At 35.7% G+C, this 19,519-nt stretch overlaps 1 protein-coding gene across 1 annotated transcript in view; it reads left to right on the top strand.

Moving 5' to 3' along the window:
- Positions 1 to 19,519, top strand: part of RNGTT (RNA guanylyltransferase and 5'-phosphatase) — a 174,664-nt gene that overhangs the window by 23,391 nt on the left and 131,754 nt on the right. The window contains exon 8 of the mRNA XM_029962821.1: positions 14,763 to 14,898. Within this exon, the coding sequence (XP_029818681.1) occupies positions 14,763 to 14,898 (136 nt within the window). The remainder of the gene's footprint in view (positions 1 to 14,762; positions 14,899 to 19,519) is intronic.

Genomic DNA, 19,519 nt, shown 5'->3' on the forward strand with positions numbered 1-19,519 from the left:
TATGGTAACAGTAGCTACAAGGTAGATACAACTTTTTTTCAGTGCTGTGTTTCTGAAATAGTAGTTACTATCTGAATAAGGTAGTCGTAACATGTTCAAGGCATTTACTGCATGACTGTGTTATCAGCTTTGTACTGTAAAATGATTAACCCAGGTGGGTAATGGCTTGTTGAACCCCTTCATATGTGTCTCGTTAATACTCTTTATAACAGATGCTTGTTCTAATGAGCGGAGCTGAATGTTCAGACAGGAGTAGGGTTGGTAAAGTAACGAGATACCAGTTTTGAAAAAAAGGCTGCTACCACTAAGAATAATAAAAAGTTGTAAAATGTCTGTGGAATAATTAAAATCAAAACAATCAAACAAGACTAGGTTTTATAATGGTAAAATGTGACCTGCACTAAATGCAACCTATTAAGGGGCATAAGTTATTTTCCTACATTTGTATGAGTACCTTTTTTATTTTTCACATCTGTACACATGCAGTTTTAGTAAAAAATAATGAATATGATCATAATAGTATGGCTGTTCAATTATGGTAAGGCAACTATTTAAAAAAATGCAGAACCGGTAGCTCTTGTAAAAGACTTAAATTTGGAAAATATTAATGCAAGTTTGATGGCTTACAGATATCTAAATGTGAATAAGTAGGTGCAGAATGTAAAAAAACTCTTTGAGAATTGCTGCTAGTTGTCTAAAAGGTGTTTGTAACAAAATAGTTAAAACATCTCTGAAGTTGGTTATTTTTTCATGATTAGCAAATTACATTTTGGGAACAAGGCCTGTTGCCTAAATCATTCTCATTTTGTTGGTATCACAATACAAAATAAAATAGTAAAGCTACACTTCACAGTATGATAAAGCTAGTGGGCAATTTTTTACTGTTAATCAAATAAGTTTATCTCAAATGTATCAACCAATAAATATATATATATATATATAAAATATTGATTTATATTGAATGTAGTTCTTTTGATTTAGTTACTGTATTATTGCTCTTGTGATAGCTTCGTAGGCTTCTTCAGTTCAGCTTTTTGTACAAATTGAAGAAAATTTCTGTTTTTGTTAAAAACCTTAAAATTATTGGCAGTTGCAGCCTCTTCAGAAAGAGATGTGTGACCATTACTAGAAGGAAGTCTACTTGGTATGTTTTAAGATAACTTCTTATGCATCTTCTTAAAACATCATGAAGAAGGGGTTGAAGTTTCTCCCTGAATTTCCATGGCTCAATACTTTTCCTTTTCCTATACATGATGAGATGAAGCTTACACACGTAACAGAAATTGCAGATTCCTAATATGAGAAGTTATCCAAAAGTCATTTGGTCCAGAGTAATTAGTGAAAATATGATCACTGCTAAAGAACAATTCTAAAATATATTAACAAAACCGAGAAACAGATTTTTTTGCTCATTTGTTTATGAAATTAAGAGGTAAAAGATACTAGACCAAAATTAGGTGGCAAGATAGCAAAATGGTTGTCTCTCTGTAAAGGATTAAAGAAGAGATAGTTGAATAGGTTCATGAAAAACTATTATCCCTGAGAGACAGGTGAAGGTTATAGAGAAAGCTGGGATAATAATGAGAATGGTGGAGGACAGAGAACATTTGAGAGTAGTACTAATCCAATTAAAAAACAAATCTATGCACTTGAGATCTCATTATTAAGAACAAGAGACCAGCTTGTCATGAAAGCAGACCTAGAGAATGGAAAGATTGTCTCCTGGGAGCAAAGATATTAATGTTGAGTTGAACTTGAAGGAGACTCTATTGGGAATGAAAAAGAAGGCATAGATTAATTTTTAGATGGGTACAAATGACATGACCAGATTCTCATGAATGTGGAATTTTGTGCCCAGTACTGGGAAGTGCCTGAATTGGAGGTTTACATAATTGTTAGGGGATTCCTTCCTAATTTAGAGGAGGGGGACAAAAATATAGGATGTTGAGATTTTCAGACATCTTCAGAAATGGTGCTAGGAGGAAAGTTAAGGGCTGTTAATCACTGGAAAGCATTTGTGAGTAAAAGAGTTTTTCTCAAGGTGTGAATATTCCCTTCCTGGGCACCTTGCTCTCTGACCCAGATAGCTAGTGAGAAGGTGAATTATAAATTGTGTTTTGAGTGTCATTCAGTCATGTTTAGGGTGAATACATATTTATGGTCTTGGAGTAAGGAAAAAATGTTTGCCTCCTAATCATAGGATGGGATGAAGAACCACACAAGAATTGTCTGGGTACTTTTAAACCACACCTTCCTTTCCTTTTCCTTCCTTCTCTTCCCACTTATCTTGAGATTTAAATATTAATTGATTTTGACGATCAGTTGGTAATTCTATGTATCGCTTCTTCTGTGGTTGTGGCACATTTTAGTGGTGTGAAGTTTTAAAGGACAGAAATATCCAGGGGATGGACATGTACCAAATAGACTTTTCAGGACCAAATGGATTTTTTTTTAATAGGAATGACAGATTTTGTGAACAACCCAAGTTATTCCAAGTTAAATGAGCTTTGTTCAAACTGTGCTTATGTAACTATCAGCAATGGGCAAAGCCTCAACTGGTAATTATACGTCATTTTTGCGAGTAGGACAGCCACTCTTCTGATGTTTGTTATTTTCATTGAATGTCTTAAAGAGGTAGTTGTAATGGTTTTTCTATTATTATTTGCGTGAAATTGTCTAAATGGTATGGTACTTACAAAAGAGATTTGGAACAAAAAACTTCAGTTAAAAGATTAAAGTGACTGTTGCTAGCCCACTCCTTCGGTCTCTGCAGTGTGTTGTTTTGTGCTATGTATTTAAGGTCTTTGAGAAGAAATGCAGTTTTTGTTTACGTGGCATAGTCCCTTGTGGTTATTCTTTATAGTTATTTTGACTATTCTTTAAGGGAAAAGAAGCTCACCCATGTTTAAACTAGTTCTGTACATCTACCTCTATAGCTGGAAGAATTTTGGTTTAGGAGGAGTCTGCAATTCCTGTGGAATTTATTTTACTGACTTTATTTAGAATAATATTCTTAACTGGAGATAGCGTATATTTTGTCTAGAAACTGAAGTTGTGCAAGTTATTAAAATGGTTGTAATAAAGCTTTTACTCCTCTCCAGTCAAGATTAAAAGCTATAAATAAATAGCTTTTATAGACTACCGTACTAGTCAGTTGTTAGGAACCTGCAGGTTAACTTTGGAGTGTGTAGTAATAACATAATGTCATAAGATTCTGCAAAAGTATAGAAAAATCACATACATGATTCTGGATTATATTGTGTAAACTGACTTTCTAATGACTTGTGAAAAGAGCAGTTCATAGATGTTAAGCACTCTGAACAGCACTCCTCTTAATTTTCTAAAAAGCAGATGCCTAAGTCATGGTTTTATTTTGTATGTTCAGGTAGGAGGGAAAGAGGATATGATATGGGATGGGGAGACAGGAATGATGTGTTTTGACGCTGGAAAGTTGGAAGTTTAGGAACTGAGGTTCAAGTTGTTGCTCACTCTGGATCTTAATAATCCTGTACGGTTGTATTGGGCAGTAGATTTAGGATTACAAGTCTGATACCAGCCTTTTTTCCACAGCATTAAAACCTGCGACTATAGCATGCTTATTTGAGTTTTCATTTGTGAGTGGAAAAATAAAACTTTGATAAATTGAGTTCAGATTAAGGGCATTTTCAGTTTGTTTAGCATGTCTCTGCCTCTAGGTAAAGACATTGTAGCTTAGGGTGAAGAGGCTCCAGTACAAGGTGACCTCATCATCTCCACCTGTTGGCATGTTGTCCTTTTCTCCTGTTTTACCTATTGTGCTGGGAATGAGAGCATGCCTAGACTTTGGCTAGCAGACTGACTAGCCAAATAGCAGAAAAGGGACTGTCAAATTTTGATAGCCAGACTCATGGGCATCACCAGATAACTCATTGGTTTTGTTTAACTATTAATTAGGAACCAGGGGAGGTCTCTCCTGACTGGCAGATGGTCGGTCAAAAGAGGCAACACAGAATGTCCTAAGGTGTTAAACTAATATCTGGAACCATTTGGTATAAAAATATACTGGGTTTTGTGGGATTTTTTGGGGTGATGATGGTGTATTTATGTGTTTGTTACTAAGGCATTTCCATATCACATTGTTACTTCTCCATCTCATGAAGTCTTGTTTTTAAAATCGTTGAATCAATGTAGAGGAAGGAATAAATAGGTGTGACAGAACATGTCATCCCTCATCTGGATTCAGATTTACTTGAATGGCCAAATAAAGCATTCTTTCTCTAGGTTGTGGTTTCTCTGTCAGCAGCACCATCAGGACTCTGAAAAGAAGGGTTAGAAGGAATCTGTTGGTTTTATGTCCCTTTATTGAGTGGTTAAGGAGCACTGCTAATGTGATACCATACAGGAAGTATATTTTGTGAAACAACAGGCTTTTGGCAGTTTTATGGTCACAGTTCTGGGCTCTTTGAAAAATACTACCTAACTGATAATTCATATATAACTATTTGAGTATTTGGACAGATTGTCTTCTAAGCAAGCTCTTTTGTTTGTTTATCAATAGTTAATGCATTAAAATGCTTATTATGTAGCTTGTGCTATGAATACTAATCTTAGAATATTCAACTGTAGTCCTAAAATGTTCTAATTAGATCAAGATAAATGGTGTGCCTGCATGGGTACCTGATGTTCAAGCGACCACTATCAGTGATTACTGCTTTATTTATTTATTTTCCTTTCTGCCAGATGACTTCCAATAGTGGAACAGTGCATCCCGTGCTTCTGGTTCTCCTGGGGAGGGATTACAAACACATCCATGAAGTGTAATGGCTTCAGCTCATTCAGGGAAGAATGACATTCGGTTTGTGAAGTTTAGCTATACAGGTATCTAGGGCAGCCCTTTCTCTAGGAGCTGGTCTTCTCTGTGAGCACAAATGATAGTTGTGTTCCTTCTGAGACTTGTGCTGGTGATACAGACAGAATTGACCCAGAGTACATTCTGGCATAAATCAGTTCAAAGTTAAGGGAATTTCCTTTTTCAAAGGAAATTGTGTTACTCTTGACTGCTACGTTATAGAGAGACATGATGGTTCTCTTGTTTGGGGAAAGAAGGAATGTAACTACTTGTCATCTGATGTGAAATTAATTTGTTTTTCTTTCATATATGTATATATATATTCTTTTTTTACCCTATTGCTAAATTTCTCTTTAAATTGCCAAAATATTTTCAGACTAAGATTCTAAGATTTGTGGAGAGGGATGGGTCAAACAAGTTCAAGCAAACTTGAAGCTCTATCTGTAATAAATAATGAAGATGATAGTAACAACAATAATAAAAATTAAGAAAGAATTCAACAGTTCAATCAAGCTTGAGGTATAATTTGTTCCATTACTCTTACAGCTTTTAAAAAAAGTAATCAGACCATTACACCGTACAGTTGTTTTCCAATAGTGTTCTAATCGCTAATTTAGAAATGTACTTTAATATACACTTGAGCACTTAGGATCATTAAAATTTGGATGAAACAAAGAGAATCTAGACTTTAAAATAAATGTGTTAGTATACAGATTGTATATGTATGGGTCAGATCTTTTCTAGCTTGTTAATAATTCTTTTGTCATAATATGCTATAAGAACTCTTCAATATATAGTAGTTATAGATTAATTTATCCTTTGTTGTAGGTCAAATGATGATTACAAGGCAACTTGAAATTTAACCCGTGATGTTTTAATATCCTTCTAGAAATAAAGAAACACCCCTCCCCCCCAGCACTCTAACTTAATTAAAACCCTGGAAGACAGACAAGAAAAACACTGTAACTGGATAGTCTTTTTTAACCTTGCTAAATTCTTGGTTTTACTTAGCAGAGTTTCACAGTCAAATAATATTTTAGATAGAAAATGTAGTTTTACATTAGTTTTGAATTTGCCATCTGTTAGATTAATTAAAGGCATCTTTATCTTTGATTTATAAAACAGAAAAAAATAAAGTTTGAGCTCAGTCTGAACTGCGATACTTTCTTAGGAGGAGTGATACTAGTTTCCACACTTTGTAAGCGTTTTTCCATGGTCCTTAGTATTACTGTTGTCTCCTTCATTCAAAAACTGACTTCTCTTTTAATGCTGGTGCATATTGTATACTGGGGGAGGGGATACCATGAAGTTGTATGATGATGCAACATTATTTCTGTCTTTTGCATTAATCCATTAGTTGTATGATCTCATGCTCTTTGCTGGTTTGGGTTTTTTTTGACTGCAGCTGAATTTCTGTGCTCTCACTGACCACTGTAGCAGCTATATGAGCTTTCTCACCCAACAGAGTTAATTTAGAACCTTGTAAGGCAGCAAAGCGTGGTCACATCTCTTCCGGCTTGTAGTACCTTTTAGATATCAAAGCTTTCATTGTTTGTTACTGTAGGTTTGGGCATTCTGAAGATTTCTGTAGTAAATGTCATCTGCAGATCCACTGTCTCACTTTTAATGATGTTCAGGGCCATAACAGTCACAAAATATCCTCTCTGGACCTTGGCTTGTCAAGGGGGGGCAAATGAAAAGGGAAACTTGCATTCGGATTTTGATGGAGAGTAGTGGCAGGCAAAAATAAGAAAAAGATTTTGGTGCTGAGTGAGGTAACAGTGGAGGAGACTGATGACTAGTAAAATTATGGAGATGGAATACCTCTATAAGCTGTGTGGTATCTTTTATCCTACAGTGATGATTTGCACAGAGTTACACCATATGCAGGGAATACCACCTTAACAAATCTTATAGAAATTAAGTTCTTTTTTCTCAAATAAGCAGGGTGAATTGATGGATATCAATTCATCAATGCCTGGAAGTATTTAAAAGACATGTAGATATGGTGACGCTTAGGGACATGGTTTAGTGGTGGACTTGGCAGTGTTAGGTTTGCAGCTGAATTCAATGATCTTAAAGATCTTTTCCAACTGAAATCATGCTACGAATATCAAAATTGAGCATAGCCCTTCCATTGTGATACATGAAGTGATCAATAAGACAAAAAAATTATATTTTTCCATACTAGCATTGAGTCAGGGCAGCAGTATATTGAAAAAGTGATTCAGAACATGAGACTGAATGTTGGAAACCTTCTGATGAAATTAGATGTTGGCATAGCAGATGCACTAGGATAACTTTCTTAACTCTAACATGCATATTGGAAAACATTAATTTTGTTTAGGAAAGATGCAAAATAAATATGAGGAATAACATTTTATTTTCCTAATAGCTGAAGAATAAAAAAATTGTTACAGAGTTCAGGTTTTAAAAAAATCACTACAATTTTGTTAAGATAAACTTCTGGGTTACTGCTGAATCTGCTGCAGATACCCAGCCTGATCAGAGTTGTCATTGTGAGCACATTTGAACACCTAATGCAAACTGAGTGCTTGATCCCATAATAAGAGTTTAGCCAAGACAGCTTTAAGGCCTTAGGGAACTGATCATTTCACCCCAAGAAGACATCTTACAATTGTGAAAGTTAACCAGAGGCTGAACACTTTTGAGGGTGGAGAATTGGTGGAGAATTTTGACATGTGACAAATACAGGTGCTACTGAACATAGTAAGATATACACAAGGATACATTTACTAAACAGCAGCCTAGTAACAGTATTTTAATATTGGGGGAAAAAAATCTTGATTGTAGAAAATAAGTTTGGATCATTGATGAAAAGGTTTTGCTTTAAATTTAAAACATTATGATTGTAATGAGAAACAAAAAAGAGATCAATAATGCATGTTTTCTCTTTATAAAAGGACAGATTTGGTTAAATTAAGGGAAGTAGTTAATAGAAAGACTGAAGAACACAGTCAGGAGTGTAGATGAGGAATGACATTTCCTCTGAGTTCAATCTACCATTTTGGTAGGAATTTTTATAAGGGAAAATTGGCTTTTTGACCTAGGAATACTGGTAGATCTCATGCTTCTGGACTTTGACAAAATTTCAATTTTTTTTTTTAATAGAGATTGAGGCTAAGAAGTTTGTTAGAATTTTAAGATAGGTAAAGAACAGATTGAAAGAAAATGACAGTGGATGCTTTTGGAAGAAAATACATAAAAAGCCACAAGTGGAGATCCTGAATAATAATTTTGTATTTTCATTAAGAATTTTGAAACAGAAACCAAGTATCTTCTGGCAAATGAGGGAGACAAGCCACTGAATTTACCGAGGAGCAGAATAATAAAACTGGGAGGATATTTAGTTGTAGAAAATGCAAGGTCAGGAATGAGACTGTTAACTGGAAATTACTGTCAGTCAGAATCTAAGGGATTTTTCAGTTTAAAATGCTGTGGAGACTGTTGATGGCAGACTTTAACCTAGCTAGAAATATGTGAGAGAAATATAAAGTGTTGTTATACTTAGGACAGACTAACTTCCAAAGACCAGTGTGTGTGTTTTTTTTAAAAAAAATTATTTAGAATATGAACTGTCAAGTTGAATACAAGATTCTACAGCAGCTTATGTGTATTAAGTAGTGTTTCTTGCTGGTTGATACACTGTGTACTCGTGCAAATGAAAACATGTACAAGTTTGGAGGTGTTTGTGATAGCTGTCAGTGTGCTGATTAAAAAGACATTGCTTTCCTTTTGTTTACATGCTGAAAATAATATTATGAGATGTCATGTAAGTTCCTTGTGTTTTTGTTCTTGTATTCAGGTTTTATCATCCTTCAGGAGTCAGAGTTTGAAGTAGCAACCATTGCTAGCAGCAATTAATAGAAGAAAGCAAGCTGGGCCTCCCTCAGTTTATCAGGACTTCACCGTGTATTGTTCCATCTGCCACAAGCCAACTTCTAACTTGTCTAATTTAAACTTACTCTAGATCCAGCACAGTCTGGATTTGGGTCAGAACATGGAACTGCAGTGGTATAGTGGCACAGATAATATCCTACTGTCAGTGGATAGAGGGCAGTCATTAATTTTCATTCTCCTGGCCTTTCCTGCAGCGTTTGATGTCTGGCCAGAAGTCAGTGCTTCCTTGCCAGGAGGGAGTGTCGGGGTCCAAAGTAAAGTGCTCAAATGGCTTGGCCTCATCCTGGGTGATCAATCTACAGAGAAGCGACACGCTCATGATTTTGAAGTGTTGCCAGTCATAAAAGGAAATTAGGAAATTAAAAATCATATCTGCAACAGGATTTTGCTGTTGCCTCTGCATCAGCGAACATATTAGTGATGCTAATTGCTATTCTGTGTTGGGTAATGCTTGTTTGTGTGGGAGGGCAGCGCTTTCACAAGACTGAATTCTAGGCTGTGTAATGAACTCACTTGGGAATGGAGAGCTGCCGTGTATTTTGTGCTTGGAGTTGATGATGGAATTTCTTACATTTTACATTCTTTAATGTGATAATACAGACACAGGCATATTTAAAAAGGAAAATGAATAAAAAGCAGCAACAGCGGTACTGTGTCGAAATAAATAATCTGCTTTGATATAGCCTGTCTGAAGAAATACTGCAGGGCAAAGAAAGCTCCTAGAGGAGCTGAATTTTTAATCTTCCTTTAAAACAATATTTCTAATCCGTTTTCTACTTCTAGATTTTTTTTCAGAAAATTACTTTTGTGTTAAACACAGAAGATGAGGTCTTACAGTTTTGAGGAAACTGTGCCATATTTTTTTTATATTATACTTAAGGTTTCTAAAACTCCTATAGAGCACTAAATTAACATATATAACCTTATTGCTAAGATGGTTGCTGTGATTTTAGCTGAGAAAGAAGTTAAACATACCTAAAGCGCATCACAAAATTGAAGTCAGGGGCAAAACTACTGTGAACTTCTAGGAGATTAGTTTCGCTGTAAATATGTTTTGGCAGACACTACACCACGTGTAGTGATGTACTGTGCTGGGGGGTATTTTCAAAGCCAGTTTTGTGAATCCTAAGAATCTGGGAAAGAAGGTAGAGGACACGTGTTGCGGTGGGTACAGGATTGGATTTGGAGCTTAGTAGATGCAGTTCTGTTCTTGTTCCTTAATCTCAATGACTCTGGGTTATGGGACACCAAGTAATTTGCCTTATTTTGCATTAAATAATATTTTCCTGAAATGTACTTTCAAATTTAATGGTGGAAAATACTAAACATTCACATAAAGGAGAAACCTCAGTTTCTAACTTAGCATTTTCATTTCAGCTTCAAAATTGTGTAAAAACTAAAAATGCACAACCACCACCAAAACAAACTCCACTGAAAATGGAAGTCTAATAAAATCATTCTTATAGCGTGTATTTGGGCCCAGCTGATGTGGACTGCATGAACAGGATATATGTGGAGGCAAATGAGCCTTTGAAAGAGTTGTCTTTATTTGGGTATGCTAAAAATAATTGATTTCCAAAGAGAAAACTTTATTTGGTTGTTGACATTTTTTGAAGTTTAAAGATTTAAGTTATTAATACTCTGGTAGGTGATTTGGAGATCTGCTTGTCTAATGCCAAGAGCTGTAGTTCTTTGCTAATGAAATTTTCATCCTATTTCCTGAATTATCATGTTAATACTAATGTCCAATTAGAATTAGTAATGGACCTTGCCTCAGGATCAGAAGTGAATGAAAAGTAGATTCTAATGAAACTTCAGATTTTAGCATTTCTAAATAGATATTTTATCTGCTTGTGAGATTAATCTGTATGGACATTGTGACCCTTTTTTCTTTAACTCGCCAGAACTTCTGTTTCAGTGGAAACTGGTTTGTAGTGGTTGGACTGACAGTTTGAAGAGATAATGGGTGTAGCTCAAACATGATTCTGTGCTTCCATATATAGTTTTCAAAGGTGAATGAGCAGTTCTGTTATTGCTCTTATTACTGCTCTGCTTTTGCTCTTTTATTCACTTATCTGGTTTTACATTCAAATTGAGCCATCTAAAACAGGACCACATCATCTTGTGTACTTGCACAGAATCTAAAACAATAGGGCCTGGTTACTAATTGGAGCTTTTGGGCGCTCACATAATAGAGGTAATTAGTAATAAATGTACAGCTGTAATAGCTGTACATTGTGGGCAGTACAATGCATGACAGTTAAGCTCCTGTGTGCTGTCTCTGGTGAATGTATTTGAGAAATCATGTCTCTTCTTTCTCTGCCTGTGTGGTGTTGCCCAGAGGCATGCTCTGTATTCTGATTTAAGTGCTTACCTGTTAATACCAAATTTTTGTTTTGTATTCAAAGTCAGCACATGCCATTTCTCAGTAGCTCTCTGAAGTAAGATATAGAATCATACAAATTCTAGAATGGTTTGGGTTGGAAGGGACCTTAAAGATCATCTAATTCCAGCCCCCCACCATGAGCAGGGATCTCACCTACTCGGTCAAGATGCTCAGGGCCCCATCCAACCTAACCTTGAATACTTCCAGGAATGGGGCATCTGCAATTTCTCTGGGCAACCTGTTCCAGTGCCTCACCACCCTCTGAGTTATATAATTGAGGTTCCTGGTGATCTTTGCTTAGGAATCTTTTGCATTCAGTTGTAAGATTTACCATTGTCCCTCTTATTTAGAATTTACAGTATAAACAGCTAACACTGACAAATTTTAGAAAAGAGAGAAATCATGGAAGAAGAGATGTAACAGTAGTGCTGTGGTTTCAGAGAGAAGGGATATTCCCACTAGTGGTTGATCGAGGTATCCAGCTATCAACTTCTAAGTAAATTTCCATAGATTTTATTTTGAGTGAAAGATCTAGAGAAAGTGGTGGTAAGTTCACTTCGATATTCAAGTAATAGATTCTGAGTAAATCTTCTGTGTGTTGTCTGAACCTGTAGATGCTTTAGATGGCTGAAAACAAAAACTTTTCACAGTTTTTTCAAAGCATTTTTTTTCAAAGCATTTGCAAGATCACTTGTTATACCGCACATGTAATGAAGATACAAGTATGGGGTTTTTTGAAGTGCTAGGTCTTGTGAAGCATTAGATTCTATCTTGTCATTGAAGCAAGTTACAAGGAAAGCATGTACTTAAACCAGCAGTGAATATGTGAGTGCAGATGGTTGCTTAAGTGTATTTATAGAATTAAAATTGAAGTAGAGTGCTTTTATTTCTGTTATTTACTCACCTCTTCTTCTATTCCCATGGATTCTTTTATTTTTGAGAAAAACACAAAATGTTCTTTTTAGTTAGTTTTAGTTTTGAATAAATTAGCTTGGTTTGAAAAACGAATGTTGTCTGTAGAGTATTCTTGCTTCCGAAGAACTGGTGCCATGTTTTCTAGTTGAATGTATATTAACTCTTTTTTCCATGTACAGCTTTCAGCTCTTCTAAATGTTGCTTCTCCCCCCGCTTAGGTTTTCTGCTCATATATGTCTGTTTTTCCCCAACTGATTTGTAGCATCTTGAAGTACTCATCTTGTGTGTGGAGAAACACTAGTTGAGCCGATGTATAGTGAATTATGATTATAGTCATAATACTGAAATAAAGTATTTGTTGAAGCATCACGGAGTCCTGCACTCCTGAAGTCAGATCTACTGATTTCTAGAGGGAGGATCTGTGCATGTGTATACCATTTGCCTGCAGGGCTTCTGGGAGGTGCTTGCTGCTTTGTTTTGGCAGCAGAGATCCTGTAGGCATTACTTGTAAGAGCAGTGGTGAATTTTAGAAACAACTACTGATAGCTTGTTATTTCTTTATAACCAGGACCTTCCAAGGAGAAATGGAAAAATTATGAAAAGTATTGTTCCCCCTCATATGTCCAAAGACAAGTATGAAAAGTTCTTTGCCAAATGAGTTTTCAAAATATGCTTACTAGCTTTCACAATATTGTGGTGTGGATGGGGAAACTGCTATAATATTTTATGTTTAATCACATATTTTTCTATTCTGTACTGTCAAAGCAACTGTACTGCAATCCAGATGGGTTAGTTGCTCTGGGAAGATCTCTGTCCCTTCCCTATTTTTATCAGAGGCTATTCAAGAACATTAAGTGTTGTGAAATTTTAGAACCTTTGAACTATCTTGACTGTAGTATTCCTATTTTCTTTCTTTTTGGTTTTCAGTGATTTTTACTTCTTTTGCAGAATAAAACTTCTGTAATAACACTTTTGCTTTTAACATGGGTGAAATGAATGGATCACTAAAAGAATAAGCTCAGGATAGGGTCACACTCTTAGTTCTGGTGTAGGAACACAAACGTGGTCATTTATGGCGTGATCAGGCATCAGTTTGTTTACAACAGCTCAGGTGATAATTAGTAAAACTGACATAACTTAGATTTGACTGAGACACAGAACTTGGACCTACTTTGGATTTTGCATGTCAGCTTTGTCTCTTGTCTGATTATATTTTGCACTGCTGTTCAACCATGGTGTTTCCTGTGTGAACATTTGGACACATCTTCATAGCTAGATTGTTCTTTTCACTGGTCTTACTAAGTGCAGTAGCATCTTGTTTGTTCCTAAGAGGCACTTTTCTGGTGTTTTTTGTTTTGAGCCTTCCAAGCTCCACAACAGTTTCTATCTTACTTTATCACATCAGATTCAAGGTTCTAGTCTTTGCTTTCAGCACTTGTGGTATTTGAATCACAGAATGGTTTGGGTTGGGAGGGACCATAAAGATTATCTAGTTCCACCCCCCTGCCATGGGCAGGGACATTTTCCACTAGACCAGGTTGCTCAGAGCCCCATCGAACCTGGCCTTGAACACTTCCAGGGATGGGGCATCCACAGCTTCTCTGGGCAACCTGTTCTGGTCTCTCATCACCCTCACAGAGAATATGCTCAGCACCTTCATTAGTTCTCATTCACTGCCAAGATGTTGACTTATTGCACCTGGCCTTTGATACTAGTTTCCGCTGAAAGTTCTTCAGTTTCCTATCTCTGGTCAGAAGGTGTGTGTGCTCCTAGGCTGCTGCACAAGTTTGAGAAGACCTTTGTCTGCACAGCTGCCTTGTTATTCTTCCTGAAACTCTGCTTTAGTACTCTTGTTGTTTAGTACTTTACAAAGGTAACTTAGGTGTGTTACAGCTATTGTATTGTTTAGCATCCCTTGTGGGTTTTGTCCTTTTTTTTTTCATTCTTTTTTTCTGTTTATTTGTTCAATTTTTTTTTTTTAATATGGTACCTGTATACCTGTATAAAACAATCTTCTGTGAGATTAGCACAGAGAGGTCTAAATTAATGACTTGGGCTCCCAAGTGCTGTCATAATGTGAAGAAACTTGTAGAAAATTCATATATTTGGAACTGAAACAAGCTCACAAGCTACTGGTGATAGTATAGTAAGATTTGGGGTTTTCTTTGTGAGAGAAATGTACCGTGGCTGAATTTGTCAGTATTTTAATGAGAAGGGGCTCAGTAGTTGGCTGGGACTTTTCAATGCTGCAGTGACAGATAGCCAGTGATACAAAGGAAGGGTGGTTCTTTCAATGGAATTCTCCAGACTTATACCTGACAAAGTTCTGGTCCACTTAATAAAGGAAAAGCTGGAGTAAAAGTTCTTTGCTCGAAATCTAACTGAATTAGCCTCATGTATTTTTTACAGTATTAAAACCTCTGTTATTTTTAATAGACTTTCGGGCATAATTTTAGCTGAACAGAGCAAAATTCTTATATATATATATATTCTGAACTTTTACCTTTGAAATATTTTCTTTGTGATGATTGCATTGAACTAAATTATCTGCTTTCCTGAGGCAATAGGTTTAAACTTTTAAGTGTAAAAAAGTTATTTTAATGTGTTTAATATCTGTCATGATTGCTTGTTTTTAGCACTTAATATAAAACAAAATAGTAGAGATTTTGGGGATGTACCTTTAACTATAATATCTTAACATTGCATTTGCAGGTACATGATGCTGATTGATGGCAAGAATGAAGTTTATATGATTGATAGAGACAATTCCATTTTTCATGTATCTAACCTGGAATTTCCATTTCGTAAAGATCTTCGCACACATCTAACAAACACTCTTCTGGATGGGGTAAGGAGCATACTGTATAACTGTTGTAACAATTTCAGTGCTGTTTGCTTTTGTTCAAACAGGGCCAAATTTTTAGGCTTGGATTGGTGAATCATAGGATTTCAGGAGGAATATAGATTCAGTCACTGGCTAAATGTGGGAATCGCGTTCCCTAAGAAATTACCTACAGAATAGCAGCGATGACTGCTCAGGGGGGAGCTGTGTGTCTTTGAAATTAATCAAGGTATGGAGATGACACTCTCTGAATATGAGAAAAGGCTTGAAGAGAATCAAAAGAAATGACTGCAGAACCTCATCTGTTGCTGCAGCTTTATATTTTGAAACAGTAAACATGGTCTATTTCATACAGCTCATGGAAATACTTCTAAAATTTGATAAAATTTTCATAATCTTTTGATCGGCTTGTGAATTGATGTCTTTGTTTCTGTCACCTTTATTTTCAGCTTATCTGAATTATTAAATTATTTAGAAATGGCTTACTTTAATTTGTTTAAGACCAAAACATTTCTAAGTTATCATGCTCATTTAAATTATTTAAACTTGCTAATGATCTTTTTGAGACAGTTGTAAAACAAGCTGTAAAATGTCTGTATTTGTTGTTTGAGGACTGGGCTGGAGTATTCATGGTAAACTTTTCAGAACACTAGCCACAAAAAAGAGGTTATTCCTTTCTTGACCTTTTTTTTTTAACATGAGCAAAAAAATTCGTTAGCTCTTACACTAAATCCCTGTCAATGCAGATCAGTCCAGTTTCCTGTTACGTTTCAGTAGCGTTGGAGGCTCTGTGCATCACTGTAACTCCTGCTTGCTCTGAAGTATTGAATACCTGAGATGATATTCCATATTGGTCTTCTGAAGCCTAATGCACTTCTCAAATACAGGAGACCATATTGTCATTATTAACTTTCTTTCCTTTCTCAGGCCTTTGATGTCAGTGTTCTTGAAATGTCACTTCTGTGAATGATCTGTCTTACTGAACACACATTTACATGTGAAGCATGTATAAATTGAACCTGTGAGGATAATTACTGCAAGGAACGATGTACTGTCTAGGGGACAGAGAAGCAGATAATGGAATATTTTCCACCATCTCTGCTTCACTGAAAAAATGAGGGCATAATGCAAGAAATGCAATGCTGTCAGCTCAGAAGTGGTTGCACAAGCTATCGTGTCTGGTAGGAGCCTCTTCAACCAGGCAGCTTCCTAATGACATACATAATATTATTTTTAATGACATACATTAAGTTCCATACTGTTGAGATTAAAAGCCTGGAACTTTTTTTTTTATGATGCTCCTTCTAAGGCTCTTGAGAAAGTAATGGCTTGCCGGTGTCCATATGGTACAATCCTAGGTGTTCTTGAGGGAAATTGCTGCTCTTTTATTTATTAATCATTTTTATTTCAAACCAGCTTTTTTAGTGAAGGTGGTGAATATGGAGGTGGTAGAAGATGAGGATATTGAGATATGTGTGTAATGTGGCTGTGGGGCATGGGAGAAGGTCTCTGATCTGGTGTGTTGTGTTTCCCAGATTTAAGTCTCTTAAGAATAAATTAAGTTCTGTCATGTACCCAGGACATGAACTATAACTTTGCTTAATTTGTTGTTCTGTTAAAGTTTGACTGTTACAATGCATTTTGGTATTTACTGGCATAAAATCAGTCAGATTTGCCCCCTCCATGTTTTTTTCATGAAGTGGAAAGTAAAATGACATTAAATGAACAAGTACCCTGAATGAAGTACTCTGAGATAAAACTAAAACCTTTCAATGGATAAATACTTTTCATAGTACAGATTTCTAAATTTATTTTAATATGGTCAGTTAAATAAAAAGCTGTTGATAGAATATTTCTTTTTTTCGATTGAAATTCCTTTCAACAGATTTGAGGATAAGATTTGCCTATTATTTGAAGCATCAGAACAGCTTAACTTTGTAATTGAATAGTTGTTGAATGTTGGTGCCAAATGACAATTTCTGTGAATGATCCTTTACTTTGGATATATGCACGATTGGTTTTATTTTATATTTTAAATCTATTAGAAGAAGAAGTTGGCTTTTTCTGTATTAACATATTTTACTAACTAGAGCTTGAAGGGCTGTTGAAGTTAATTCTTTAGCTGCAGATTGAAGTAGTTCATACTTACTGTCCTTGAAGTATCTGTCTCTCTGTCAGGAAATGAGTATAGAATGTGGTGGCCCAATTGACACTGCTTTACAGTAATCTTAAAAATACGAGAAAGAAGGAAAGAGAAAACAGAAGTATCAGTGCCATGTGGCAAAACTACTGGTTTTAAGAATACAGAAGATTAGGTCATTCCCCCTAACTTTATTTAGAATGACAGTATATATGAAACTTTCATAAAGGCAATTTCCATGCATTCAGGGATCTGTTAACTTGCTTTAACGGTTCCGGTGTCAGCCTTTCATGTGGTTGTCTTTGAGAATTTCAAATGCATTTATGGTTCACTTCAGGCTGAAATTACTTGCAAACAGTTCTTACTGTGATCAGTAACATCTTTGATGATGACAGATCTCCTGCAATACTCAGTGCTCATCTCCAGCTCTTCAGTTGCAGTTGTTCTCCTGGCATGGAAGAAAGTTTTCTGCAAAGCTCATTAAAGCTAATTTGAATATTACTTACAGGTGACTAGTATAATATGAATTATTCCTGTAGAAACCAAGTGTTTTATATCCATTCTGTTACCTGAGGGAATGCATAGAATTTTGTTCAACTGTTTTGGCTGTCATGCAAGAAAACTAATTAGTTATTTTCAGGAGCTTTCATGGCATTCTACTTAGGTTTCAAACAGTTGAGTAGAAAATGCAGAGGCATTCTTTGGCTTGAATTACATTTTATGATTTTGATACAATTTTTTATCTATTTTATTTATATATAAAATATTGTTCACACTTGAAGACTTAGGATGGCCAAGAACTCAAAAAACTGAGAACAAGGTAGAGATTTATTTATGCTTTTATATCAGTATAGACCTCACTTATTTTTAAGCTCTCTGAGAAATGGCATAACTTAAAACTTTTTGAGTTTGCAAAAGCTGGTGAAAAATAGATTTATGCAAAATAGATTTTAAAAAAAAGGTGAAAAAAAACCCCTGTTTTGATTCCTGAAATACAGCAGTGACTAGAATTGTATTAAAGGTAAATGGACAAAGGAGGAGGAAAAGGAATAATAAATGTATTATTAAATCTGATTCCATACTGTATGTCAACAAAAAATGCATTCTGCAAGTGGCTGGTAAAATTAGGTCCGTTGCTTTGTGCTTAGATTTTAGATTATTTTAAGTCCAAGGTAACTCTCTAGATATGTGAGTTAAGGAAAAAAGTCCATGAGCTATCAGTCCAGTCTTGTACTTGTGCAGCTAAAAGCTCTTAGCGCAGTTGCAGTTTCTAATATACTGTGCCACTGCTCTGCAACACCAGAAAGTTAAGGAGAGTTACAGCAGTGCAGTGTTGCCAGGTAACATTGCAGAAACTCATCACTGCACCTTGCTCTGCAGGCCCACAGGTTAAGTGAGTACCTAAACTAGCAGCTAATGGACAAGTCATAAAGATCATTCTGACTAACAGAGGTCATTTTAAACTGGCTATAAATCTCCATGGAGTCTGTAGAAGGGAATGCACGAATGCAAGCGTGCCTCATGGATACTTTTATTAACATGTCATGTGAGTGGATTTGGGTTTAAGTTTTGGCTTACCTAAAAATTGGCTTAAATATAGTTTTACAGTACCAGGTTATTGCTCATGTCAGAATGAGTGAGTTTGATTGTGGTTGGTCCTTAAATACTACATTTTCCCAAACTCTCTGAACTGGCCTCTGAGGAGGTCTATTCCCTGGGGTATTTTTCAATTCTGATAATTTCAAGGAAGATTCTGAAATCAGACTGTAAAATATTTATGTGTTAGAGCATTTCCAATCTGAACCTTATGCTCACTTTACAGCTTTTGCTTTATGACAGTTGTATTGGCATAACTAATGGAGCAGGGAATGTTGTTGTCATGATGGAGATGAGCAGTGCAGGAATTTGTCATCTCTGCTTCTAAGGCATATTGTACTATTGTTTTTTTGCTCTGGTAGCTGGGATTTCAGTCAGGATGTCAAAGAAAACAAGAGGCAGGGCAGGAAGAAAAGTGGGGATGTGAGGAAAAAGGTTTATGTGATTAGTAATAGAATCAAAAAAGTTTACACATGTTTGGAGTAGAGAAAAAGTTTCTTTATAAAATTAATTCTGTATTAAAAATGAACATTCCAGAAGATGTTTAAAAGTAGTTCTTGGTCCTCTTGGATGTGTTTTACAATTCTTCTTAAATTGAATATCCAGAGATTCAGATTTTGAAAATTAGGCATAAAATCCTGTAATACCAGGCATTGAAATATTTTCAGGGTTTTGCATACAAATGCTAGCTTTGCATCAAAGCTGAGGCTCTGAATATGCATGCTGAGGAAGTGAGTCCTTAAACCTTAAATACTTGTTCAATTAAACATGTTTCAAAAGTTTGTTTCACCTGTCAATTAGATTGAAACATTAAAGAAATAGCATTCTTTTTTTTTAGTTTTACTTTATTTGTTTCTCCTGATCAGGTGGGTTTTTCCCTGTGTTCCCCCC

This window comes from Manacus vitellinus, unplaced genomic scaffold, assembly GCF_001715985.3.
Source record: "Manacus vitellinus isolate BGI_N305 unplaced genomic scaffold, ASM171598v3 scaffold_4_pilon, whole genome shotgun sequence".
NCBI classification, from domain to species: domain Eukaryota; kingdom Metazoa; phylum Chordata; class Aves; order Passeriformes; family Pipridae; genus Manacus; species Manacus vitellinus.